Source organism: Triplophysa dalaica, chromosome 9, assembly GCF_015846415.1.
Source record: "Triplophysa dalaica isolate WHDGS20190420 chromosome 9, ASM1584641v1, whole genome shotgun sequence".
Lineage (NCBI taxonomy): Eukaryota > Metazoa > Chordata > Actinopteri > Cypriniformes > Nemacheilidae > Triplophysa > Triplophysa dalaica.
Genome location: NC_079550.1, coordinates 2,965,019 through 2,992,733, shown reverse-complemented (window position 1 = coordinate 2,992,733; position 27,715 = coordinate 2,965,019). Strand labels below are relative to the sequence as shown.

General features: G+C 41.9%; 2 protein-coding genes across 4 annotated transcripts; both read left to right on the top strand.

Annotated features, from left to right (window-relative positions):
* The first annotated feature begins 852 nt into the window (after positions 1-852).
* Positions 853-3,099, top strand: LOC130428661 (nuclear pore complex protein DDB_G0274915-like). The gene has a single exon (XM_056756843.1). The coding sequence runs from the start codon at positions 853-855 to the stop codon at positions 3,097-3,099; it is 2,247 nt and encodes a 748-aa protein (XP_056612821.1).
* Positions 3,100-14,030: 10,931 nt separating this feature from the next.
* Positions 14,031-27,663, top strand: LOC130429221 (splicing regulatory glutamine/lysine-rich protein 1-like). 3 transcript variants are annotated; one of them, XM_056757665.1, is made up of 7 exons: positions 14,031-14,144; positions 14,240-14,400; positions 14,953-15,117; positions 19,013-19,118; positions 19,201-19,313; positions 19,535-19,690; positions 21,222-21,498. In XM_056757665.1, the coding sequence occupies exons 1-4, from the start codon at positions 14,123-14,125 to the stop codon at positions 19,043-19,045; spliced, it is 381 nt and encodes a 126-aa protein (XP_056613643.1). In that variant the 5' UTR covers positions 14,031-14,122; the 3' UTR covers positions 19,046-19,118; positions 19,201-19,313; positions 19,535-19,690; positions 21,222-21,498. The 3 variants fall into 3 exon arrangements, with proteins under 3 accessions (XP_056613643.1, XP_056613644.1, XP_056613642.1); XM_056757666.1 differs by lacking the exon at positions 19,013-19,118; XM_056757664.1 differs by lacking the exons at positions 19,013-19,118; positions 19,201-19,313; positions 19,535-19,690; positions 21,222-21,498 and adding an exon at positions 26,777-27,663.
* Positions 27,664-27,715: the final 52 nt, after the last annotated feature.

Sequence of the window (27,715 nt, the reverse complement as noted above, 5' to 3'; positions counted from 1 at the left end):
TTGCACCTCATGTCATATGTTTAGCTTAGCCTTCTCTGTCAGCGGCGAGGGTTTTACATGCGATAAATGCAGGGAAGTAGTTAGGCTAACTAGGTGTTAGAATTAGAGTCTCGCATCCAATCTTTATTTGAGGATAGTAAGAGTGTTAGGACCGTAGAAAACACTTTGGATGCGAGCAATGTTAGCACACACAGCTCGGTTCCGGTTGAACATCCCCTGCAGCTGGGAAACTTTGTGACCGTGAGACGGCATAGTCGCAAGACAAAGCATCACTCAACCGTTCCGATTAAAGTCTCGAACAGGTTTGCCCCGCTCAGTGACGCACCGACTAAGAAACCTGCTGAAAGTGCCCAAGTGATCGGTGATTCTATTGTCCAGACCGTTAACACAGAGGCACCAGCCACCATAGTCAAATGTTTACCGGGAGCCAGAGTGCCTGACATCAAGTCAAATTTAAATGTGCTGGCTAAGGCCAATCGTAGATTCAGTAAGATTGTTATTCACGTCGGCACAAATGATGTTAGACTCCGTCAATCGGAGATCACTAAAGATAATATTAAAGAGGTGTGTGAGCTCGCAACCACGATGTCAGACACTGTAATATTCTCTGGCCCCCTCACTGTTTACCGTGGTGATGAGATTTATAGCAGATTATCATCACTAAATGATGTTTTATTAACAAAGTTCGGGAGGAGCACGTGCAAATAATTAAGCAAATGCACGGCATCAGAAATCACGCAGCTGCCCGGCATTAGCAATCACATCACTTATCCTTCCAAACCAGAACGAGCTCTATAAATCGTGAAACCTCCTTACCTCCTTCATTCATAGATTTTTGCAGCATACAGCAGCATGTCTGAGATCGACAATTCCGAAATGGAAAACAACGACTTCTTTGCCGACCAGGGTCCCTCAGAAAACTCGACCGCTCACCAAAGAACCAGCACAGGACAAGAAGCTGTTACGGGTAAGAGGACAGAGACACCAAGAGGCCGCCAGCCCTCCCGCACCGTCCGTCACACCCCAAAACGACGAAGCAACACGGCGTCATCTAGTCCGCCATCCAGGGCATCAGCAGCTTCTTCCGCCTCTTCCTACACCTCGGCTCAACGCTCGATTCCTGAGATGAGGAAATGGACAGTCGTAACCCTGAGACAGGCTCTAGAAAATGCAGACATCCCTTTCTCCAAGAAGGCAACAAAGGCGGAGTTAAACCACCTATACACCTCCAGCCTGCCCGGAGTTCTAACAACCGCTCCGACATCAAAACTAAAAGCCGCTGACAAGACCTGCAGCACCACAATCCTCCAACACCAGGAATCGTCTACTCCAACCGCGGCTAGGAAGAGGCGCCGTTCACCAAGCAAGCAAGGACGGCACTCGGCCAGCCTAAGCCACGCCCCGGACCACGCGGACACCAGCACCCAGCCGGCTGCAGGATCACCCGAGTCCAGCACCTCCGACGACTCCACGCCGGTCCATCACCACCACGGCGGCGCGAGCACGCGCCCGCCAGCGGCAACCCTCCCTACCCTATCCCACTATCCTCCGTCCCACTTTCCCTCCGGTCTCTGGCCTGCAGCCCCAATGCCTTCAGATACCGCGAGGTTGCCTCCGGCACAGGCGCAGGCCCAAACCTTTTTCAATTTTCCTATTGCCACAGGCTCTGGAGCCGCACAAAGCGTGATGCTGCATCCGTACGCGGCTCCAGCAGCCGCCCCCTTATTCCACAACACTCTATCCTACCCTAGCCACTGGCCTGCAGCCACACTGCCAATTGATAACGCGAGGCTGCCTCCGTTACAGGCACAGGCGCAGGTTCAAGCTTCCTCTCCATTTCCTATTGCCTCAGGCTCTGGAGCCGCCCAAAGCGTGATGCTGCATCCGTACGCGGCTCCAGCAGCCGCCCCTTTGTTCCCACACACCACATCCCGTGCCGCCTTCACCATTCACTCCGCAACACCAATAGCCATCCCCCCGAACGCACCAGCCTGGGAACCTCCTCCCGTAGCCAGCAACATTACGGACCAGATATTAGCCGAAGTTCAGGCAGCTAGTTTCAGAAGCAGTCCAACACCCCACCCTAGTACCTCCCTATTCGTAACCAATATTCCCCTAGGCCACCCACTGAAGCCCCTCCTTGACGTCTCTCTCAGCCACATCATCCTCTCAGTCTCCCCCAGGACCCTACAATCTTATCTCACAGCTTGGAAATGTTTCAAATCGTTCCACGCTAAATTCATCCTAACATTCCCAGACTTCTCAATGCTAGCCATCACCTCATTCATCTCCCACCTAAACACCTCAAAAAACCTCCAAGCCAGTTCCATTAAAGGATACCTAAGCGGATTACAATTTTTCCACAAACTCATTTTCGGATCACCTTCACCCCAAATAGCCAGCTCACAGACCTCCATGCTGATCAAAGGCATCCAAAGAGGCCACCCCTCCCGCCCTGACCCCAGAAAACCCATAACACTAGAAATACTAACTAAGTGCATAATCACTCTCCGCCAAGGCTACCACTCCACGCACACTGCCCGCACACTGGACGCCATGTTCCTATTAGCTTTTTTCGGTTTCCTCAGATGTTCAGAACTCACTATCACATCCAAATTCAATCCAGACATCCACCCCACCATTTCAGATCTCTCCGTAATGGATGACGACACAATATCTTACTTTATTAAACAGAGTAAGACAGACCAAACAAAGAGAGGCCATCTAATATACATATTTAATCTACCATCAGCTCTCCAACCATACCAAACCCTCCAAGCCTACCTCCAGCTCAGAAGCACACAAACCCTAAACCCCTCCGACCCTCTCTTCGTAGACGATTTCAACCGCCACACCACGCGTTTCTGGTTCCAGAAACACCTCAAGCTAGTCTTGATCCAATCAGGCATCCCAGCCGATAACTTTTCCAGCCACTCCTTCAGAATCGGAGCAGCCACAACAGCGGCCCAAAAAGGACTCTCCCAGCACCAAATCCAAACACTCGGCCGTTGGTCTTCAGAAGCTTTCAAAAGCTACATTCGTTCCGATCGTTCCCACATTAAAGAAGCACACCGAACCCTCATCAACCAAAACCGTTAACCCAAGCCCGCCGGCAATCCCCCACACACACCAGCAGCTCACAACCGCAGCCTTTTCCTATTTTTCCACACTGCCGCAGCAGTGCTACCCCAGCAGGGGTCCCTATCCATATCTCACACTGCAGCAGCAGTGCTACCCCAGCAGGGGTCCTTTCCTATATTTCACACTGCAGCAGCAGTGCTTCCCCAGCAGGGGGGCTTTCACCTGCATTTCACACCGCAACAGCAGTGACGCCCCTGCAGGGGCTTTTATCTCTATTTCACACTGCAGCAGCAGTGCCACCCCAGCAGGGGCCTTTACCTGTATTTCGCACCGCAGCAGCAGTGCCACCCCAGCAGGGGTCTTTATCTATATTTCACACTGCAGCAGCAGTGCTTCCCCAGCAGGGGCCTTCACCTGTATTTCCCACTGCAGCAGCAGTGACGCCCCAGCAGGGGCTTTTACCTATATTTCACACTGCAGCAGCAGTGCCACCCCAGGAGGGGTCTTTACCTGTATTTCCCACTGCAGCAGCAGCGCCACCCCAGCAGGGGTCTTTTTCTATATTTCACACTGCAGCAGCAGTGCTCCCCAGCAGGGGTTTCCATCTATATTTCCAACTGCAGCAGCAGTGCCACCCCAGCAGGGGTCTTTATCTACATTTCACACTGCAGCAGCAGTGCTTCCCCAGCAGGGGCCTTCACCTGTATTTCCCACCGCACCAGCAGTGACGCCCCAGCAGGGGCTTTTATTTCAACTGCAGCAGCAGTACCGCCTCAGCAGGGGCCTCTATCTCACACTGCCGCAGCAGTACAACCCCAGCAGGGGTCTTTATCTATCTCACACTGCCGCAGCAGTACAACCCCAGCAGGGGTCTTTATCTATCTCACACTGCCGCAGCAGTACAACCCCAGCAGGGGTCTTTATCTATCTCACACTGCCGCAGCAGTACAACCCCAGCAGGGGTCTTTATCTATCTCACACTGCCGCAGCAGTACAACCCCAGCAGGGGTCTTTATCTATCTCACACTGCCGCAGCAGTACAACCCCAGCAGGGGTCTTTATCTATCTCACACTGCCGCAGCAGTACAACCCCAGCAGGGGTCTTTATCTATCTCACACTGCCGCAGCAGTACAACCCCAGCAGGGGTCTTTATCTATCTCACACTGCCGCAGCAGTACAACCCCAGCAGGGGTCTTTATCTATCTCACACTGCCGCAGCAGTACAACCCCAGCAGGGGTCTTTATCTATCTCACACTGCCGCAGCAGTACAACCCCAGCAGGGGTCTTTATCTATCTCACACTGCAGCAGCAGTGCTTCCCGAGCAGGGGCCTTCACCTGTATTTCCCACTGCACCAGCAGTGACGCCCCAGCAGGGGCTTTTATTTCACACTGCAGCAGCAGTATCGCCTCAGCAGGGGCCTCTATCTCACACTGCCGCAGCAGTACCACCCCAGCAGGGGTCTCTATCTATATTTCACACTGCAGCAGCAGTGCTTCCCCAGCAGGGGCCTTCATCTGTATTTCCCACTGCACCAGCATTGACGCCCCAGCAGGGGTTCTACCTATATTCCACACTGCAGCAGCAGCGCAACCCCAGCAGGGGTCTCTCATCTACATTTTCACACCGCAGCAGCAACGCCACCCCAGCAGGGGCCTTTATCCGTTGTTTACACTACCGCAGCAGTGCTACCCCAGCCGGGGCCCCTTTTATCTATATCTAAATCCGCCGCAGCAACGCCGCCCCGGCAGTAGCTTTCTACCGCCTCAGACGTAGCGTCGTCCCAGTAGGGGTTCCCATACACGTCATTTAAACCACAGCAGCAGCACCTTCCGCACAGGGGCCTCATCCACGTTTCCAATGACCACACCAGTATCCATACCGCACAGAAGCCCACAGAAATAAAACCCCGCAGAGGCTCCAGCCGGGACCCTATTCAAAACGAAGGCCAGCAACTCACAGCTGTAAACCTTGCTAATTTTTGGGGGGGCAATAACGCCCAGCTTTGGCTGCTGTCCTGCACCAGTCGCATTTTTGGGGGAAAGCGCTCGGGGCACGGGCAAACATAGACCAGAGCCCTCGCCCCGAACAAAGGGGGAGCGCTCCGGGGTCGGGAGAGAATGCCGACCCCGGAGCCCTCTCCCCGGACAGCACGCCAAATACGCATACTAAATTCTCAGCGTATCCACGCTGCCCCCCCTTTAATTATTTGCTAAGGTGAACTCGTGAAATGATGTTTTATTAACAAAGTTCGGGAGGAGCACGTGCAAATAATTAAGCAGCTGCACGGCATCAGAAATCACGCAGCTGCCCGGCATTAGCAATCACATCACTTATCCTTCCAAACCAGAACGAGCTCTATAAATCGTGAAACCTCCTTACCTCCTTCATTCATAGATTTTTGCAGCATCCCACCTCCACCCCGACTCCTCACCATAAAAAACTATTTTCTACCCAAAAGGGGGGAAAGCGCTCAGGGCACGGGCAAACATAGACCAGAGCCCTCGCCCCGAACAAAGGGGGAGCGCTCCGGGGTCGGGAGAGAATGCCGACCCCGGAGCCCTCTCCCCGGACAGCACGCCAAATACGCATACTAAATTCTCAGCGTATCCACGCTGCCCCCCCTTTAATTATTTGCTAAGGTGAACTCGTGAAATGGCTGGTTGTCTGAGTGGTGCCTGCAGAATAATATAGATTTTAGTTTAGATTTTTAGAGTTTTGAGGGCAGACCTGACCTGTTGAAAAACAAGATGGTCTCCATCCCTCCTGGGATGGGGTTTCCCTCCTCTCTAGAAATTTGGCACACAGTCTTAATAATGCTAAAGGATGACTACCTGGAAGGAGACAGAATGGCTTAACCAACTGTCTGCTTGCCGTCTCACAATACAGAATACACAAAATATACAACATGTAATAATCCCTTCTCACAAACAGAGACTATGTCTGTCCCCCGGATTAGCAAACATAAGATAATGCGTAAACTCTTTGAAAGTAATTTAATAAATGTTAAACAAATCAGACATGAACAAAATACAGATAATCAACGGTTACGACTCTGATTGCTTAATATTAGATCCCTCTCAAATAAAGCACTTTTTGTTAACGATATGATAACCGATCATAAAATAGACATGCTCTGTTTGACAGAAACATGGCTAAAGCCAGATGATTATATTGCTCTAAATGAATAATTTAGTATATAGAATAATGAAGCTGCACTTCACAATAATTATTTTGCAACCTCTCAGAAGTCTAATTTTGAATACAATTCTTTTTAAGTCATGGTACTTCACGTATCAACAGCTAATACTAAGGACAAAACATTTTTAAAATGTATTCTAGCTATTGTATATAGGCCTCCAGGGCACCACACAGATTTTATTAAAGAATTTGGTGGGTTCTTATCAGAACTAGTACTGGCTGGAGATAGAGTCCTTGTCGTTGGTGACTTTAACATCCATTTAGATAATGATACAGATGCCTTGGGAATGGCTTTCGAAGACACTCTTAACTCCATGTGTCACGGTTCCGTCATTCATGTTTCGAGTTTGCATGCTTTGTGGACGGGACCTTGAAAGTACCATGTCTTGTTTGTGTTTTGTTATATGTGGAGACATGTGGCGGTATGTTTTGATTATTCGCCGCGTGTCCTCCTGTCTTCCGTGTAGCTCCGCCCCCTTGTTTCTCCGTTAGTGTTTCATATGTGTCACCTGTCTTCCTTTAATGTTTAGTATTGTCACCTCCCCGTCTCCTTCGCTGTGTAATCTCCCCTCGTTATCTGGTCTCTATTTTGTCCCTCTGTTTTCCCCTCACGGTTCATTGTAAATGTTACTGTGTTTGTGTTACGTTTGTGATTCATTGCATCAAGTTCTTGTATTGTCTTTTCGAGTCTTGCCCCCAGTTAACCTTCCTGAGGTTTTGTGGATTTACCCTTTTTGTGGGTTTACCTTTTTCCAGTTTTCCGCTTTGGATGTGTTTCCTGCCCGAGAATCCCGTCTCTGGATTTTGTGTGGACTTATTATTTATTTTCTGTTTTGTGAGTACGAGTCTCTGTTTTGCCCCATAGTGGGTTTTGTTTTGCTTTTATTAAAATAAACTATTGTTGTTACCTCCACCTGCCTGCATTTGGGTTCTGCCTTACACAATCCTGACATCCATGGGCGTTAGTCAACATGTGTCAGGACCTACTCACCTTCGTAATCATACTTTAGATTTAATACTATCTTATGGTATAAATATAAATCGTTCAGCAGAGTGAAGACATTTGGGATCATTATCTGATATTATGTTCGCTTCACTGCCCTACGGCTGCAAATCAAACTCCTTGTTACAAATATGGTAGAACGATTACTTCAACTACCAAGGTTGCGTTTCTCGACAATATGCCTGAATTGTCTCAAATATCTAGCATGAGTAAAAACGATGACGATCTTGACATTACTATTGAAAATTTTAACTCTACCTTCTCCGAAACATTAGACACAGTTGCTCCACTGCGTTTAAAAAATATAAAAAATGGCAGCCCAACACTGGGGTATAATGAACACACTCAGGCTATAAAGAAAGCGTCCTGTAAAATGGAGTGGAACTTTAAGAAAACTAATTTAGAGGAATTTCGTATAGCATGGAAGGATAGTACTCGAAAATACAGGAATGCCATAAAAACGTCTAGATCCGCCTACTTTTCATCACTAATAGAAGAAAACCATCACAACCCTAGGTTTTTATTTAACACCGTAGCTAAATGAACAAAAAATAAGTCATCAGCGACTTCAGATTCTGATTATCAGCATAACAGTGATGAATTTATGAACTACTTCACTGGTAAAATCCAAGACATTAGAGAAAAAATTATAACAATGTAACCAGAAGTGAAACCCGCTGAACAAACTAACTACAGCACCCCTAAGGAAAAATTGCAATTACTTTCTACAGTAGATCACGATGAACTCTCTAAAATCATTAGATCATCCAAATCAACAACATGCGTGCTAGACCCTATACCTACAAAACTACTGAAAGAAATGCTCCCGGAAATTATAGATTCTCTTCTTAGTTTTATTAACTCATCCTGACATTAGGAAATGTGCCTTAAGCATTTAAGGAGGCTGTTATAAAGCCCTTTGTCAAAAAAAAAAACTCGACCCAAGAGAACTAGGGAATTCCAGGCCTATATCGAATTTACCTTTTATATCTAAAGTTCTTGAAATAGTAGTTTCAACTCAGTTATGCTCCTTCCTCCAAAGGAATGACATTATTGAAGAATTCCAGTCTGGATTTCGAGCATGTCACAGCACAGAGATTGTTTTGATCAGAGTTACAAATGATCTGCTTTTAGCGTCTGACCGTGGCTGTATTTCGTTATTGGTGCAGCTAAACCTTAGTGCTGGATTTGACACCGTTGACAGAAGCATACTCCTACACAGACTCGAGAAGTACGTCGGCATTAATGGAATACCATTGAAATGGTTTAAGTCTTATTTATCTGAACGTTTTCAATTTGTAGCAAAAAACAATGACGTGTCCCGCAAATCGCAAGCCCAGTACAATGTACCACAGGGCTCAGTTTTAGGGCCTCTGCTCTTCGGATTATATATGCTACCTCTAGGAGATGTAATAAAGCGACACAGAATGAGCTTTCACTGTCATGCTGATGATTCTCAACTTTATATTTCCTCGAAGCCTCATGAAACCCAACAGTTCCATCGATATAAATAATAAAGGAATGCATAGTTGATTTAAAAAACTGGATGAGTAACAATTTTTTACTACTGAACTCGGACAAAACAGAAGTGTTCCTTACTGGACCAAAAACCGCCATATGTAACAACCAAGAATACTGCTTAACTATTGATGAAAGCTCCATAAAATCTTCGTCGTCAGCTAAGAATCTTGGCGTTGTATTCGATAGTAATCTGTCATTTGAGAGCCAAAGGCGCCAACACCTGTAAAATTGCATTTTTTTTATTTTAAGAATATATCTAAACTACGTCATATGCTGTCACTGTCAGATGCAGAGAAATTAATTCATGCATTCATGACATCAAGACTAGATTACTGTAATGCACTTTTAGGTGGTTGCCCTGCAGGCCTATTACAAAAACTACAACTGGTTCAAAACGTTGCGGCTCGAGTTCTTACACGTATAAAACAGTATGAGCATATAACCCCGGTTCTGTCAACCTTGCACTGGTTACCTATAAAGCATCGCATTAACTTTAAGATCTTGCTTATTACCTATAAAGCCCTACATGGTCTAGCGCTTCAGTATTTAAATGAACTTCTATAGTATTACAATCCTCCACGTGCATTACGCTCTCAGGCGTCCTGTCAGTTAGTAATACCTAGAATTTCAAAATCAAGTGCAGGTGGCAGATCCTTTTCTTATCTAGCGCCTAAACTTTGGAATGTTCTTCCCTGCACTGTCCGGGAGGCAGACACAATCTGTCAGTTTAAATCTAGACTAAAGACGCATTTTTTTAATCTTGCATACACTACAGTTCCATAATATTAATCCTCAACGGATTTAGGCTGCATTATTTAGATCAACCGGAACCAGGAACACATCCAACAACAAAATGATGTACTTGTTGCATCAAAGAGTGCAGAACAGTACTCTACTCTCAGCCAGTCTTGTCTTTTGTTGTTTTCACCTTTTTCTTGTTTTTTACAGGTATATGCCTTTAGTTGTTTTTCTTGTATTCAATGTGTACAGCTGCCTCGTAACAATGAAAATTGTAAAAGGGCTATATAAATAAAGTTGAGTTGAGTTGAGGAGGGTGTGAAAGTAAGCCGGTGCAGATCCAGTGATGGTCCTGTAGGCAAGCGTTAGTGACTTGAATCTGATATGGGCTTCAACCGGTAGCCAGTGGTGAGAGATGAAAAGGAGTGTCACATGAGCCCTTTTAGGCTGTTGGAAGACGAGGCGTGCTGCTGCGTTCTGAACCAGCTGGAGCGGTTTTATACTCTTTGCAGGAAGACCAGCAAGGAGAGCATTGCAGTAGTCCAACATGGAGATTACCAGGGCTTGGACAAGGAGTTGTGCCGCATGGTCAGTGAGATAGGGTCTAACCTTTCTAATGTTGAATAAGGCATATCGGCATGACCATGTTGTCTTTGCAATGTGATCATTGAAGGACAGCTGTTCATCAAATATGACTCTGAGGTTCCAGGCTGTTTTGGAAGGAATGATTGTGGTATTGCCAAGATGGATGTTGAGATCGTGTTGCACCTTAGGGTTCATCGGAAACACGAGTAATTCTGTCTTGGCATGGTTCAGCTGTAGGTGATGCCTTTTCATCCAAGCTGAGATGTCCTCAAGGCAAGCTGTAATGCGAGCTGCTACAGTGGCATCGTCTGGGTGAAACGAGATGTAGATCTGGGTGTCGTCAGCATAACAGTGATACGAGAATCCATGGGCCTGTATGATGGGTCCCAAGGATGTCCTGTCGATGGAAAGAAGCAGTGGTCCAAGCACCGATCCCTGAGGGACCCCAGTGATCAAGTGGTGAACAGTGGACAGCGAGCCCCTCCATGACACCCTGAAGGATCTGTTGGAGAGGTAGGATTTGAACCAGCGGAGAGGGGAGCCTGAGATTCCTAGTGATGACAAGGTTACTAGCAGTATCTGGTGATTGACAGTGTCAAACGCTGCAGATAAATCTAGCAGAATCAGCACCGAGGATTTAGAATCCACCTTGGCTAGCCGCAGTGCTTCTGTGACCGATAGCAGTGCGGTCTCAGTGAAGTGGTTCGTTTTAAAACCAGACTGCTTGTCATCCAGTTGTTTGATCGGGGATAGGATAGTAGAGGGGTCCAATGAGGGTTTCTTCAGTAGGGGCGTGACCTGGGCCTGTTTGAATGTGGATGGAAAAGTGCCGGTGAGCAGGCAGGTGTTGATGATGTGAGTGCAGTTGTGAGTATGCTGGATATGGCCTGAAGGAGATCGGAGGGGATTGGGTCAAGGGGACAGGTGGTGGGGTGGCTGGAGAGAAGTCTGATTACTTCAGTGTCCGTCAGTGGGGTGAAAGAGGAGAGTTCTGATCTGCCTTGTTGGTGTTTTGCTCGCTGGGGTCGCGGGTCTTTACACTCGTCGGTCTTCACACGAGGAGAGAAGTCTGATTACTTCAGTGTCCGTCAGTGGGGTGAAAGAGGAGAGTTCTGATCTGCCTTGCTGGTGCTTGCTCGGTGGGGTCGTGCATCTAGAGTCTTTACACTCGTCGGTCTTCACACGAGGAGAGAAGTCTGATTACTTCAGTGTCCGTCAGTGGGGTGAAAGAGGAATGTTCTGATCTGCCTTGCTGGTGTTTTGCTCGGTGGGGTCGCGCAGGTAGAGTCGGGGGTCTTTACACTTGTCGGTCTTCACACGAGGAGAGAAGTCTGATTACTTCAGTGTCCGTCAGTGGGGTGAAAGAGGAGAGTTCTGATCTGCCTTGCTGGTGTTTTGCTCGGTGGAGTTTGCTGGCCAATTAAGAACAGGGATACCATGGTCCTTTAACCAGGTACTGTTAGCTTTGGCACTGTGTGCAGGTGGCAAGTCCTGTTGGAAAATGAAATCTGCATCTCCATAAAGTTGGTCAGCAGCAGGAAGCATGAAGTGCTCTAAAACTTCCTGGTATACACTGACTCCAGCTGCAGTGAATCTCCCCCACATTTTTGAATGGGTTTTGTTTCACAATCCTTTCCAGGGTGCGGTTATCCCTATTGGTTGTATACTTTTTTCTACCACATCTTTTCCTTCCCTTCGCCTCTCTATTAATGTGCTTGGATACAGAGCTCTTTGAAAAGCCAGCCTCTTTTGCAATGACCTTTTGTGTCTTGCCCTCCTTGTGCAAAGTGTCAATGGTCGTCTTTTGGACAAGTGTCAAGTCAGCAGCCTTCCCCATGATTGTGTAGCCTTTAGAAACTAGACTGAGAGACCATTTAAAGGCCTTTGCAGATGTTTTGAGTTAATTAGCTGATTAGACTGTGGCACTAGGTGTCTTCAATATTGACCCTTTCCACAATATTCTAATTTTCTGAGATACTGAATTTGGGTTTTTTATTAGTTGTCAGTTATAATCATCAAAATTAAAAGAAATAAACACTTGAAATATATCAGTCTGTGTGGAATGCACGCATACATTATACAAGTTTCATTTTTTGAATGGAAATAGTAAAATTAATCAACTTTTTGATGATATTCTAATTACATGACCAGCACCTGTATATCATATACTGCAAATAAGATTTTATTAAGACCATATTAATAGGAGCCCTGATAGCAGGATAACGTATTAAAACCATTGAATCATTTGCTAATGCATCGATATTTCCTGTAGCTTAGTGGTTCAGTGGAGCATGGCACTAGCAACACCAATGTCATGGGTTCGATCCAAGGAATTGCACATGCTCAGTAACAAATGTATAGTACAATGTTATTTAAGTCACATTGGATAAAAGTGTATGTCAAATGCATAAATGTAAATGTCACTTTTGCACCAGCAAAAAAGGTTTATTTCATTTCAACAAATCACCATTATTTTGCTGAAACATCTATACAATTTTTTGTTTTGAGTTTTAATGAGATTTCTGGATGCAACACATGAAATAAGTCCAAGGCGTATTTAAATCCGACTGCTGTCTGTGCTGGCTGAAATCTCGAATCCCTACAAATGTACCAACATTATTATTTTTTTAAATTCAGAAAAACATTTATATTCTATAAAAGAAAACATTTCTAAACTTTAACTTGTTGACAAACTACAAAGATGTGATGTAGGGTCACATCACAAAAATATGTTACGTAATTTTATTTATAAAGAGCTTTACAAATTTTCATTGTTACAAAGCAGCTTTACATGAAACATATTGACTATAAGCAAAACATTTAAAGTTATAAAAGTACAAAAAAAAATGGTGAAAGCTCAGAAATCAGACACACAAACCGACTCAAACACCCCACAAACAAAACACTCCACACGCACAATATGCACACGCACTAACACACAGACACACACACAAAGGCGCACACACACAGACACGCTAAAACACATGTACACACAGTGGTTAATCACTGAGAAGCTCACATTTTAGATAAAGGAGATAGAATCATTTTAAGTAAAACTTTAAAATTCTAAAGCAGCCCCCCCGGCCAGTGCAAATCATTATGCAAACGGTGGCGAGGAACCCAAAACTCCAATAGAGAAAAAAAACTCAACCAGGGGATGTGACCAATCTGGAGAAGTTTTTTGGAATAAAAGTGAAAAATATATGTTTAAACTAACAAAATGTTAGTTCTGACATGACGTCAATGACTTTGAACATGCAAAACACACATTAGCACAAGATATCAAAACTTCACATGGATCTGTGTTGTATAAATCACACATCTGAGGTTAAAACCTGTTAGAAAACAGAGCATAAACAGCAAATCATAGAAAGTTTGAACAAAAGAACTGCATGAAATGAGACACACCTAAGCTCTTCTTCCATTTAAAGATACCAGACCTGTGCTGATGGCGGAGCTGGTTATAAACTGGTTTTGTTGGTTAATCCAGTTTATGTACAAGACCATTTTCAAACTTTCAGGATAAGTTTACTTTGACATACATCTCATAAACTTTGTCAAATATTTATATACCAATTCTGTGCAGGTGTACACTCTTGAAGAAACTGTTTGTCTGAATGGATCCATAAAGGACCTTTAACATCAGAGTTTCTGTGTTTCACAAAAATTTCCGAGTATGTTGAGTGAAAGTCTTGGGTGCGTCTCCATACAAAGTAGAATTTGACTTCAAATACACTTCATAAGTGTATTTGAATTGAGAGGGTTTGAAAGCTTTATCAAATAATAAAAAAAATGCCATGTTGTGAGGTCTTCATTGCAATTTACCAATCAGCTAGGTGAATGTCAGGTTTCTTCATTGATATTCATGAGCCGGGCGTGGACGTTTTCACATGCATGTGGGTGGAAACTCTGGGTTGGGTTCACACTGAATAACATAAATCATATAAATACTTCGGTAAAATAAATCCAATGATACCGAGAGCTGCTTTATCATGGAGTTCGATCTGGGGTCAGGTAAACTGAACAGGTTTTTTTTATTGATTGATTGATAGATTGATTGATTTCAAAAGTCAACTATTAGTTGTATTCCCTTTGTGTTTTTCTTCCAGCTGTTGGAGGTGAAGAAGGAGAGCTAAAGAAGGCAGAGGGCCAAGAGGTGGAGGGCATCTTTGGCTTTGGAAAAAAAGACAAGGACAAAGAGAAGGAGAAAGAAGATAAAGATAAAGAGAGCAAAGTCAAAGAACTCAAAGATAAAGAATGCACAGACAAGGTGAGAATATAGAAAACAAATATGAGCATTCAATTAGGTGTAATATAATTCATTAAAACAGCATGTGAAAACACCGTTGAGTGTGACTTTACACTGAAAAATGGTAGATTTTGATGTTAACGTTGACAACATGTTGATGCGGATGTTGATGTGAATGTTAATCAGATTTCTGAATCTCCCATGATATCAAAATCGATTCATATTTACTTTGAGATCATCTATATAGTGGTAAAGGGCTACAATTTGTCAAAATTAAGTGATAGACACAGCATTTAGGCTATCTTCTTAATACAAACCAAAACTATCTAAACAATTATTTAAATATAAAGAAAGATAATGTTTTCAACAGCTACTGAACACAGTTTAAGTTCGAGAATCCTGGCAAATGTCCATGACGAGACAAATTGAGCAACATTATTTATTCAAATTAATAATTTGACATTCCAATCTCAACATTTGATGAGATTCACAATTGAAATGCAGATTCAGAACCCTAAAGGAATGTGTAATAGATGAATGCTGTTGTGACTGTATATGTCAATGTGTCTTCAGAGTGACTGCAAAGAAAAAGACAAAGATAAGGACAAGGAGAAGTCTAAAAAGAAAGACAAGAAGAAAGATAAAGAACACAAAAAGGGTCACGGCCATGGTCATGGGCGTGGACACGGCCGGGGACGTGGTCGGGGACACAGGTCTTCCTCTTCATCCAGTGATGAGGTAAACCCTGTTATGTTACTCCTGAGGATTCTTTAGCTAAAGATTATTGTTTTAAATACATCAGTTACCCAGAGAATGTTGGGTTGGGCTGTGTGTCGTTTAACACGGGCTGAGGTGTGGTCGAAACATACATTTCAGATGAGTCAGGACAGGCATTTTATCCTTCAGGGGATCTTCTGACAGTTCTTTCCCTCTCACATAACATTCCAACAAAATAACAGGGTTGGACAGGATGATTAATTTTAGGTCAAGGTGTCAATGTTGAATATACACACATCCCAACAGCTGAACGCAAGAGCAACAATAAATAAATAATCTTCACTTTTCATTACACCTGTTTAAATATATCATCAGTGACAACTTTTGATGGTAAATTTTGTTTTGGCATCATATATTCTAAATAAGGTGTTAGATTTTTATACTGCAGTACTGTAAGCATTTATATATTTTTATATATAACACATTAACTACCATAATAGGAAAAATAACAATGGCAGAACTGTTTGCTGTCATACATTCTTTAAAATATCTTCCTTTGTGTTTGACAGAACAAAGACATTAATGTAGTAATTATATTGGCTTGACAGAGCCAGCATACTGTTCTTGTACTTAAACTTATTAGTGATGGTTTGAAGAAGCTTCAGAATTACTATCTTGCAAGCATATAATTAGTGATGCTTTGAAAAAGCATCAGTATTACTATCTTGAGAGTTTATTAGTGTTGCTTTAAAAATTTACTTCTTATTATTCTTATTCCGGCACTTTTTCGGTTATTAATGCGGCCTGCATTTTTGGTCGTAAACACATGAATGAGGGCTCAAATCGACATCCCATTAAGCAATGGTGTGCTATGACTTTTATAAGCGATCAGGTGGGGGGGGTGCGATAGGGGTGCAAAAAAACACCCGAAAAATCCCATTGACTCAACTTTGCCCAACTTTGTCGGGTCGCAGCTCTGAGCGAGGATCTCGTAGAAACTTGCGGGTTAGCACATTTGAAGACGATATCAGGCTCTGTAAGAACATCACAATGGGGTGTAAGTTGTACCCCTGGGATGTAAGAGCCTCCCAAAAATTCTGTACTTATACTTATTATGGGGCCACAGACCTCCATTAAAAAAAGAAAGAAAAACAAATATTTATTCGCACTAGACCCATCAATGAGGGCTCAAATCGAGCGTCCTGTTGAGGAATGGTGTGCTATGACTTGTGGAGGCGTCGGATGGGGGTTGTTCGATAGGGGGGAAAAAAACACCTGAAAAATTCCATTGACTTAGCATTGCGCTTAACTATGATGGGTGGTAGTTCCGAGCCAGAACATTGTTGAAACATGCGGTTCACCACATTTGAAGAGGCTATCAGGCTCTATTAGAACATACTTTACAATGGGGTGTAAGTAACAATTGACAGTAAACATGTCCAAATAAGGCGTAAATCTGTCCGTTGTTAAATATCGCTGCACCACAACCACTTAGAGACAAGGGGGTGGGCTCATTTTAATCAGGCAACATTTCAGTGTCACATGATCAATATGAAGCTATTAAGCCATGCCCATAGCAACCATTTACAGAAACCTAGCAACCGATCCCATAGACTCCCATTATAAAAAGTCCAGGTGGATATCTTTGTGACACAGTGTCCTAGAGAAAAGGGGTTGGGCTCGTTTTACTCGGGCAACCAACCAGTGTCCCAGGATCATCATGAAGCTTCGAAGCTAATCGTGTTAGCAGACATGCTAGCAACATTCTTATCATGCTAGCAAACATGCTAATCATGATAGGATTATGTAAGAAACATGCTTATCGTTTTGGCATTTTGCTAGCAAACATGCTAATCATGTTAGCATTATGCTAGAAACATGGCAATTGTGTTAGCCACATGCTAGCAACATGCTTAACATGCCAAAAAACTTGCTAATCGTGATAGCAAACATGCTAATCATGTTAGCATTATGCTAGACACATGGCAATTTTGTTAGCAGCATGCTAGCAACATGCTTATCATGCCAGAACACTTGCTAATCATAATAGCAAACATTCTAATCATGATAGAAAACATGCTAATCATGCTAGCATTATGCTAGAAACATGACAATTGTGTAAGAAACATGCTGGAAACATGCTTATCATGCCAGAAAACTTGCTAGTCACGATAGCAAACATGCTAATCATGTTAGCATTCTGCAAGAAACATGCTAATTGTGTTAACAACATGCTAGCAACATGCTACTCATGCCAGCAAACTTGCTTTTCGTGTTATCATAATTCTAGCAAACATGCTTATCATGCTAACAACTTACTAAGCCGGGTTTTAACACACTGGGGTCACATTATTTTTACCATTATGTTAGAATAAGTTTAACAATAAAACCTTTCAACTATTTTAAACTCTTCAGCACAGGCTTTGTCAAGACAACATAATGTTTGTGCTCTAACTTAACTTTCTAGGTGTTCCTACTATGGTAGTCAAAGGGGTTTAAGAACTGTCTGGTTACACAGCAAATTCAGCCGAGTTAAAATTATGTTAAAAAATGTTTCAATCATTTGTTCACCAATTTCAGATGTCTGCATGAAATGTCATTTTTCAAAACTATAGACTCAAAATTCACAACCGATGATCAAAATGCACAATTTTGAAAACTTGCTTCAATTGTTTGGATACAATACACACGAACCAAATATTATCTGGTCATTAAACTAAAACCACCTGTTCAAAATGACACAACTAACATCGATGTATTCCCATTTCAAAATGCATTTCAAACATTACATATGATGCAGACACTGTCTGTTCATTACATTACAATTATCTAACTTTCAATTGATACAATCTGTAAAATGATTAGCAAAGACTGCTTTATTTTTAATGCATGGTTTTTATGAACTAAGGAACAAATTAAGAACATTACATTTTCAGGATAACTAGATCACTTGACACCAATTATCAAAGAACATGGCCCGGCTGGACACCAATATTATAGATGTAGTATTTCAACATCATTCTTTAACAAACATAGTTTCTATGGTCTGATGCACCATTTTTTACAGACCACATTTTTATACTTGACATATACTGGAGTGGGTGAATGTGGAAGAGGTAAAGATCACTGACCTAAACACTGGCAGCAACAGCATAGGGTTTCTAATGAAATCAGAGCTATAGTTGTAGACTATGTCATTACTGTAAGAGCATAAGTAATTTACATTTACACATTTGGCCAGCTACAGCTATCCAGCTACATGAACAGCAAAATGGCTCTTGTGTATAATTTTCATGTTCATGTCATGTTCTTTAGAAAAAAAATCTTTCATTTCTGTGTGGCTGTGGATAAAACTATTTGTTAAATGAATGTATGAATGAATGAATGAATAAAAATAACGTGTCTAGTGACAAAAAAGTTTAGTTTTCTGTAATAACAGTGACATTTTTATCTCATCACTTATCACCTTTTAGATTTGTGCCAAAAGAGAGAACGAGTTCTGCTTAATACAGCCTGTGTTTTAATCAAATATTATTAAAGAGCATTTTACTAAAAACAATGTACTTGAACCCGCGAGTGACATGAGACGCCTTAACACAAGCATGTAATACTGCAATCAATTTGTATAGGCTATTTTGAATTGTATGCCTATTTTTGTGTGTAAAGTTGGAGTAATTGCAATCGTAACATTTGCCTCTATATCGCCATCTATGTCTTCAATATAACTTGTATTAATGATACATCATCGCGAATATAATGAGATGAGATATAGCCTAATATAATCATATAGCCTACATGTAATGTGTGACACAAAAATTCTAACTATAGATTTGCGTCTGACAACGTGACGACATCGATTTTAAGACAATCGTGTCGAACAAACAATGTAATGAATATTCATGATCCCCACGCTCAGCTGGTCAGGTGGAGGGAGGAGAAACTGATTTAAAAACACAAGTCGAGGAAGTCCTGTGAGGCGAGCGATAAGAAATCTTTCGTCATGTCTTTCGATCTGAACGCAGGTAACTTTTACGACACTCGCTGTTTTAATCCCTTGATTTCACACTGGAACGATTTTAATTATCTGTCTATATTTCTCTGCAGCTGTTGGAGGCGATGAGGTGAAGAAGAGTGAAGGGAAAGAGGTGCAGGGAATCTTCGGATTTGGAAAAAAAGATAAAGATAAAGACAAAGACAAAAGCCAAGGCAAAGATAAAGTGAGCGTGTTAAATTATTATAATGCGTTGAAACGATTGAATCAAAAACAAAACTATTGACATTGTAATTATATGAATCGATTAGCAGTTTCCCGACTGCAGTGTTTTCCTTCTGTTACAGTAACATCAACATGACAATCTGGCTATATTACATAAATAATGTTTATAATTAAAGTCTTAATTGTGCATCTTTAAAAATGTATATCGTTTTAAACATTTAGAGTGATTCCAAAGACAAGGACAAAGACAAACACAAAGAGCATAAAGACCAACACAAAGACAAAGAGCACAAAGACAAGGACAAGAAGAAGAAGAAGAAGAAGGATAAAGAGCACAAGAAGGGCGGCCACAGTTCATCTTCCTCCTCCAGTGATGAGGTAACGCACACATACGGATGTTATAAGTGTATTAGGGATTAATAAATAGTGTTGCACTTTGAAATAAGGAATCAAAGGTGCAGTCTCGGTTTATGAGCACAAAACACACATGTGACCCCAGAGAACCTACGGCAGATAAATGTCATGGCCAATGGATATGGGTTGGGCTCCATAAACACCTGTTCAAACTTTCTTGTAAAACCGGCCGATCTTGAGGTGTGGTCCTGACATGTTTTAGATCTGCTGATGGGTATTTCACCCCCATGCAACATTTAAATGTTTAAAACGTTATGAGATTCTGAGACGCACCGGCAAAAGAGTTTACAAAATAACTGCACTTTATTCAGATAGAGAGGGAGAGGTCTTTATGCAAACACGCTGAATAATGATGCGGAAAGCTTGTCAACAGAACAGTAACCTGTTCTTTCAGTATGCAAACGGTGTCTACTGCTGGACAGATGTCAAGTATTCTCAGTCATGGACCGCTGTGGTCTAAACCCTGGTATTGTGGACAGACTGGTTTATTCTACACGTCGTTTTGTTTTTATAATCGCAGTCACGCTGACAACAGCGCTCAATAATGCTGCACCTCCATACAGACTTTGGTCGTCCTGAAAACCCTTGATGTGTACCCATTATTTTTAGTCTTAACCCTTGGAAAAGTCAAAAATCAATAGGATTATATTGTGCAGATGCCTCTGCCGCATATTAAAAACAAAACGAAATGCGCTTTTGTCCTCCAGGGGGAAATTTGTGTTTGACTCAAGGTGTTTACATTGACCAATCTTTAAAAAGACAAAACGCAACAAAACAAAAGAAAAGAAATTACAACACTCATTCATCATTTAACATTTTGTTTGAAATATGTATAAAATACTTCTTAAAATGAATATACCTACACATTGGGAGTTTGTATCTTCTTCCAGATGGTAACAATTCGTACTCCATATGCAATACATGAAGTTGGTCAGCTAATATTTTATGTGCTTCTCTGGGAACAGACTGTTCATACATTTGAATCAACGGACAAATAGTCTTCATCGCTATTCAAAGTGTCTGCTATAATTGACTAAGTGTAGTTTTACCAAGCTTACCAATTTAAGTTTTACCTGAATTTTAAACGTGTATGAATCTGCAACGTTACAGAGAGATGACTTTTGAAAGAAATTGTACAGGTATCAGTCCAGTGAAGGGATTTTGTTTGTGTTATTTGCCCTTTCAGAATTCAGAGCACGTACTGCTGTGTTTTGTAGTCAACTCGTGTAGGACATTACAGCAAACAGATGCTGTAATGATAAAATCATGTCTGTCAGTAAATGTTCGCTGCTGAGAGAATGACAGAGCTCTCATAAAATCTCACTCTGATACCGTACAGACGCCTTCACGGTTTATTTGATCACTTTAGTAAGGATGCTGTGACTTAAAACACGGTATACAATAAGTTTTCTTTTTAATTGTTACAAATATCGAGACATTACTATGTGTGTGTTCTATTACTTAAATTTGACAATTTCTCTTCCTTTTTTTGTAGGAGTAAAGCAAGACTGAGGACATTAACACAATACTTGATTCCTGCATTTTAATTTATCTAGTTAAACACAATCTGATCATCTCAAATAAAATCAAACCAGTTGAAAGAAGTCCCAGGCCCCATGGAAGAGACCCAGGATGCAATTCAAAATACCTTCACAAGGTGGCGCCACTCACATGTGAAAACTTCACTGTCTCTGAACACTGAAGAAAATGTGGCTGATCTTTATTTTGTTTAAGTGCTTGCTGGTTAAATAAACATGGGTCCTTAAATATTCTGTTTCCATTTTGTCTTTTTATTAACTAATTTTACTGGCTGATAGTTGGTGAAGTTTTACTTCTGTGAGTTATGGAAGTTCTTACGTTCTTTTTTAATGAGATGCAAAATGTACACTTGTTCATCATTGGAAGCTGTTATAACAAAACATAAAACGAAATACAATGTTCAATGTGTAATGCAACGTAACTTTATATGTGGTGCTTAGAGAGTGGTTATATATACACTATGTAACATCATTGGAGGCTGAGCCACCCTAATATTGAAAACCTAGAATTGCCTCTGCCTGTAACGTTAGGCGATTGGTGCAGCGAAAAAAATTCGTGCCGCCTCAAACTCTCGCCAAAATTATGTCGGGTGCATTCAACAGACTGCCATTTATAAATGCAGTTGCGGCATAACGCCACAATGGGAGCGCTGTTTTGTTATCAGCACCAGTGACGCGCTGACGAGGCGCAGAACAAGAGCTATTACGAGCTGTATCCAATAGCATCTGGCTGCAGACGAGATGCACTGTCAGACACATGCACTGTCAGCCGCGCATGCTCACTCGTCACATGCACTCTCAGCCGCGCATGCGCACTCGTCCCATGCACGCTCTAACGTATTTCACAAGGTGAACTGTAAGATTCTATTAATAAAATGTTAAGGTCACTGCTTTTTAAGAGTACCGTGAATACTGGTGGTTCAGTTCAAGGCCAGGTATTTATTATAATTATAGCTGAAATACATTAATGTGCATCTGCACTAATAATGAAAATACATAACTTTATAAAACCTTTTCTTGTACACGTAATCTTCCACCCTAAAAATATAAACAAACCCACATATATACATAAATGTCTCATTCTACAATAAACAGGTGCTTGTTAATCAATGGTTTAATGATAAAGTTTTATTATATAGACATACTATATATATATATATATATATATATATATATATATATATATATATATATATATATAGTTTGTTTATATAAAAATAATTGTTCTAATATTAATTTGTTTTAATATTGCAGGTTAGTTTTGTTGTTTGAAATAAAACATAATTTATTATACAAAGAAACGTGAAGCATTTTAGAAATAATACAAGGGAAGTTGTTCATTTTGTAAAAATAAATCTTGAATAAATCGCATCGTGAGCTGAGTGAATCGTTACATCCCTATATTTGATAGATTTCAACGTCATATTAAATAATTTTGAGAAACACATTGTCAAAAAAATAACTATAAAGTGCAGGTCACCTACAAACGTTCCTGTGAGTTTTCAAGCAACGCTACAAAATTAATTTAGATAACGTTAGTTCTTCAATAAATTACTGTATGAAGAACATGTATCGTTAACCAAGTATCATAGATGCGATATATCTACCATTGATTATGAGGATTAAGTTAGGTTTCGAAAACATTATCTTATATATTAAAACGATACTTTACATCTATCTAATACTGTATGAATGAAATCAATATACTTACAACATTCGTCTGATAATGTTAAAGAACGTTTTCGATTATATTTGTCAAATAATTCATAATAACACTTTTACTTCGACTTGATCTTGTATGAGAATAAATAAATAAATAAATTGAATATTTAATAAATATACTTATAATTGGCCTGTAGGTGCATTTAATTCACACACGTGTCTGACAGTGCGTTTGTTTGAGTGCGCATGCGCGGCTGAGACTGCATGTGTCGGAGTGCGCATGCGCCGCTGACAGTGCATCTGGCCTGAGAGTGCATCTGGTCTGCAGCTAGACCCTTCTCGCTGTATCAGCTGTTTATCACTGCTGTTCATGTGAATCTTCTTACTTTCTTTTGCACTTAAAGTACATTCAATTTCTTGAAAAGGTTTCTTGCATTAAACTGCTGTACATCATTATAATGGTTAAAGCTGTGCACTTAGCTTGTTGAAACTGCGTTATACTGTACACAGCGAGTTCGCCAAACGCAAATTGTAGTCAGAACGATTTGCAAATGTATGCATACATGCCAACCCTCCCGATTTTTCCGGGAGACTCCCGAATTTCAAAGCCCTTCCCGAAAATCTCCCGGGCCGAACTTTCTCCCGAATTTCTCCCGATTTCCACCCGGACAACAATATTGCTACATCCGTCACTGGGCGCCGTTTCATATGAGGCGCGGAAGTTGACAAAAGTAAAGGGAATGCCAAGAGAGGGAGACAACGCGCGCGAGGGGGAGTGAAGGCGTGCGAGAGGGAGTGAATGCGCGCGAACGGGGGCGAATACGCGCGAGAGGGAGCGAGTGTGCACGAGAAAGAACGAGTGTGCACGAGGAGCAAATGCGCGTGAGAGGGAGAGTCAAATGAGTGAGAGTGTGCGCGCGCGCAAATTACCAAATTATAGAAACATTACTTTATTGTTTGATAAATTGTTCGAGATAAATCAAATTGTTTAGTTTTTGAGGTTTTATTTATTTTAGTATACGACCGGTGTTGGATAAGTTACTCTGAAAAAGTAATTAATTACTAGTTACTCATTACATATTCAATAGTGTAATTAGATTACTGTCCAAATTACTCTGTCCAAAAAGTATTTAGTTACTCATTACAAATTACTTTCTATATCCTACATCAACCTTGATTAGTTAAGTGATTCAAGGAGAGACATGAAACGGCTTATTTAATTCATTCAAATAAATAATATTATTAACTGATCAAATGTGAGAATTATACATTAAAGCACAGATTTTAAAGTAAGACTTAGAATTTTGATGTCAATTACACTATTGCACACGGATGTATCTCACAAAGTATTTAGTTTAATTACATCAAAAGTAACTGTAATTAAATTACAGTTACTAATTACTTAGTAACTAGTTACACCCAACATTGTATACAACAGTGTTCCTCCATTAACCTATGGCAATGCTCCATGCTGCGCACATACCCAACCATCCCCCCCCCCCCCCCCGTTGAATATCTCCCTAATTCTGAGGTCTCAAGGTTGGCAAGTATGAATGTATGACTCGTTTGAACACTTGGAATTAGTAATTTAAAGCTCAGTGAATTACAAGAGAACGCAGGATTTGAATGATCTTTGGTCATTTAGTTAAACTGGTCAATTCCTTTGGCTGAAAAATCCGTTTTTAATTTGAAGGAAATTCTGAACGTATAACATTTGCATTCATGTAAATTCACAATTTAGACAGTTTCATTAGACACACATGGATGGCACAAAGTTAACTTACATTTTGTGTTTATCGGTCTGGTTAGATGTTATAGCAGTAGTTCACCCCAATATGTATAACTTTCTTTGTTGGGCAGCACACAAAAACAATATGTTTTGAAGATTTTTGTTAGCCGAACATCGACGGCACCCATTCACTTGCATTGTTTTTATGTCCATACAATAGAAGTGAATGGGTGCCGCTTTTATTTGGTTACAACATTCTACAAAATATATTATTTTGTGGTTTGTAGAACAAAGAAAGTCATACAGGTTTAAATTGACATGGTGGCAACTACGTAATGACAGAATTTTAATTTTTTGGGTGAACTCCTTTAATAATATATTAATTTATATTATATTTAATTAATATTTGTTAGTTTTTTATTAATTGTAATAAAATAATCTACTCTACAGAGACTCTGTTGTTGTTGATTATTTGTGTAAGTCTACTGGTAGTTAAGTTTAGGCCACATAGGGTTTGTCTATTGCCACTGAAATTAATTTTACTGGGGCACCACAATTTTTTTTCAAGTTGTCTATCGTAAATCTACATACAATTTAATATGTATTTTATAAAACTGCAAAAGTATATTTGTAGTAGAGTAGGCGGGGCGAGACCGTGGTTCGAGTCCGGTGAGTAATTGTGAATTAGCGCCAGCTGTGCGCACACCGGCCTCGAATCACGTAGGAGATGGGAGAATATAAAAGGAACGAGCGACCGGACCGTCGAAGAGAGAGGACCGGGCCCGAACATATGTTATGTTTGTATTTATATTATGTTTTGTTCGCCGACGGTCGTCCTTGAGGGGCCGCCGGCTGTTATATTACTTTATTAAATGTTTGCCGGTTCCCGCCTCCTTCCTTCCATTTTATTGAGATTTGTTACATTGGTGCCGAAACCCGGGAGGAAGGAGAGACATGCTGTCGGAGAGTCCTCGCCGCCGAGTGGCCTCGCGGTGCCGGAGAGTTCGGGCGGCGCGGACGAAGGGCGTCCGCCAGTGGCTGCCCGAAGCGGTGGCTCTGGGGAAACGGAAGTGCACAGTGCGGCCACCGTCAAAACTTCGGTGGAACGGCGACCTTTGCTGCCGCGCCCCTGGGTCGAGGTGGGGTGGCTTTCGTCCAAGTGGGAGCGGGGGGGTTGCCGCCGTCCGCCAGAGGCCGGAGCCTGTGTCCGTCCCCCGAGGGGGAGGAGCAGGGGGCGGAAGTGCCGGGTGAGCCACCGCCTGCCAGAGGCCGGAGCCTGCGTCCGTCCGCCCAAGGGGGAGGAACAGGGGACGGGGAACCCGCCCCGACTCCCGGATAAAGGAGGAGCCACCGCCGGCCGCCAGGGGGCGGACGGTCGAGCCGTCCACCGAAGCCCCAGGGCCACCGCAAGGCACCGCGAAGGAGAGTACTCCGGCTGGTTGAGGAACGAGCGGCAGCATGTCGGGGAACCGGATTTTTTTTTTCCTCTCTCCCCTCTCTCTTTCCGGTCGCTCCGAGGGCTCCCGTCTCCGTTGTCTCGTCTCGTCGCTGCATACCCCCACCCCCCCCGAGGGAGGGGGAGGGAGCTTGCACAGTCGCGGGGGTACCCCCCGGCCTGTGAGGGGTGATGGGGGTATGTAGTAGAGTAGGCGGGGCGAGACCGTGGTTCGAGTCCGGTGAGTAATTGTGAATTAGTGCCAACTGTGCGCACACCGGCCTCGAATCACGTAGGAGATGGGAGAATATAAAAGGAACGAGCGACCGGACCGTCGAAGAGAGAGGACCGGGCCCGAACTTATGTTATGTTTGTATTTATATTATGTTTTGTTCGCCGGCGGTCGTCCGTGAGGGGCCGCCGGCTGTTATATTACTTTATTAAATGTTTAAATGTTTGCCGGTTCCCGCCTCCTTCCTTCCATTTTATTGAGATTTGTTACAATATTTTTTTATCGGAGTGCATTATTGAACAGTGTTTCTAGTATTCTTCCCTCATGTATGTACAGTATATGAAGGAGTCAAGATATTAGAAGAAATGCAATTATTTTATGTGCTGTTTATATATTGATGTAGCTCTCTTGAATCGTAATTTTAAAATCTGACTTTCTTTTCTTCCCCTGGAAGCTCTTTATGAGAAATTTGAAGGATACGCATAAAGGTATTGGCCAAAGGAATACCTTCAGGTACCTTATTCTAAATGAACTGGCAGTGCAAAACAAGCAGATTTGAATCAACAAAACGATTGAACCTCCTAAAACACTACAGATTGCAACATGGGGATTTTAGTCGAAACCTGTCCATACCCTGACTCCATACTGATTGTCCTTGTACCTTTAAGACCTGGGGTGCATCAAGGACACATTTGTCCAGGTTTCATCCTCACACCACTGAAACTGTCCACCTCCTTGAATTTACATGCATAATATGTAATTCATGTTTAAAGTGGTTTGGTTTGTGTTTCAATTTCTCCTAGTTTTGTTCATGTTGACCCTGTCAAACCACACCTGCAACTCACCTGTCGAGACCCATGGGCTCTTTTGTACTTTCATTGGTCAGTGTTTAATATAAAAAAAATGAAATGCATGTTTGTGTCCTCATAGCATGTCAATCCACAGAGGTAAATGTGATCGGCCTTTCATTACAGATCTAGTGTTGCAACCATTGCAGCACCACAATGCATTGGATAATAATTGCTTATTGTTTGAAAGGACAAAATGTTATAGTTGTAAGTATAGGAAATGTTGATTTTAATGTATATTCTGACATCCAGTAAAGACATAAGTTTGTTTTTAATTAAAACTTTTCATGAATTTGTAATGTGAACAATAGTTGTAATTCAACTTGAATGTAGAAGAGCTCTTTTGTACTTTTGAGCATTAGTGTTTAATGTTTAAAAGATGAAATGTTTGTGTCAGCAGTCCATGTTTATTTTGAAATGTACGATTTTCAAGGAGTAATTTGTAAAAGTGAAGTGGTATGTCATTAGAAACTGAATGTAAGAGGATTTCGGTATTTAAAAAATAAAGGGTTCATTAATTTTTTTTATTGCAATCACCTTTCACT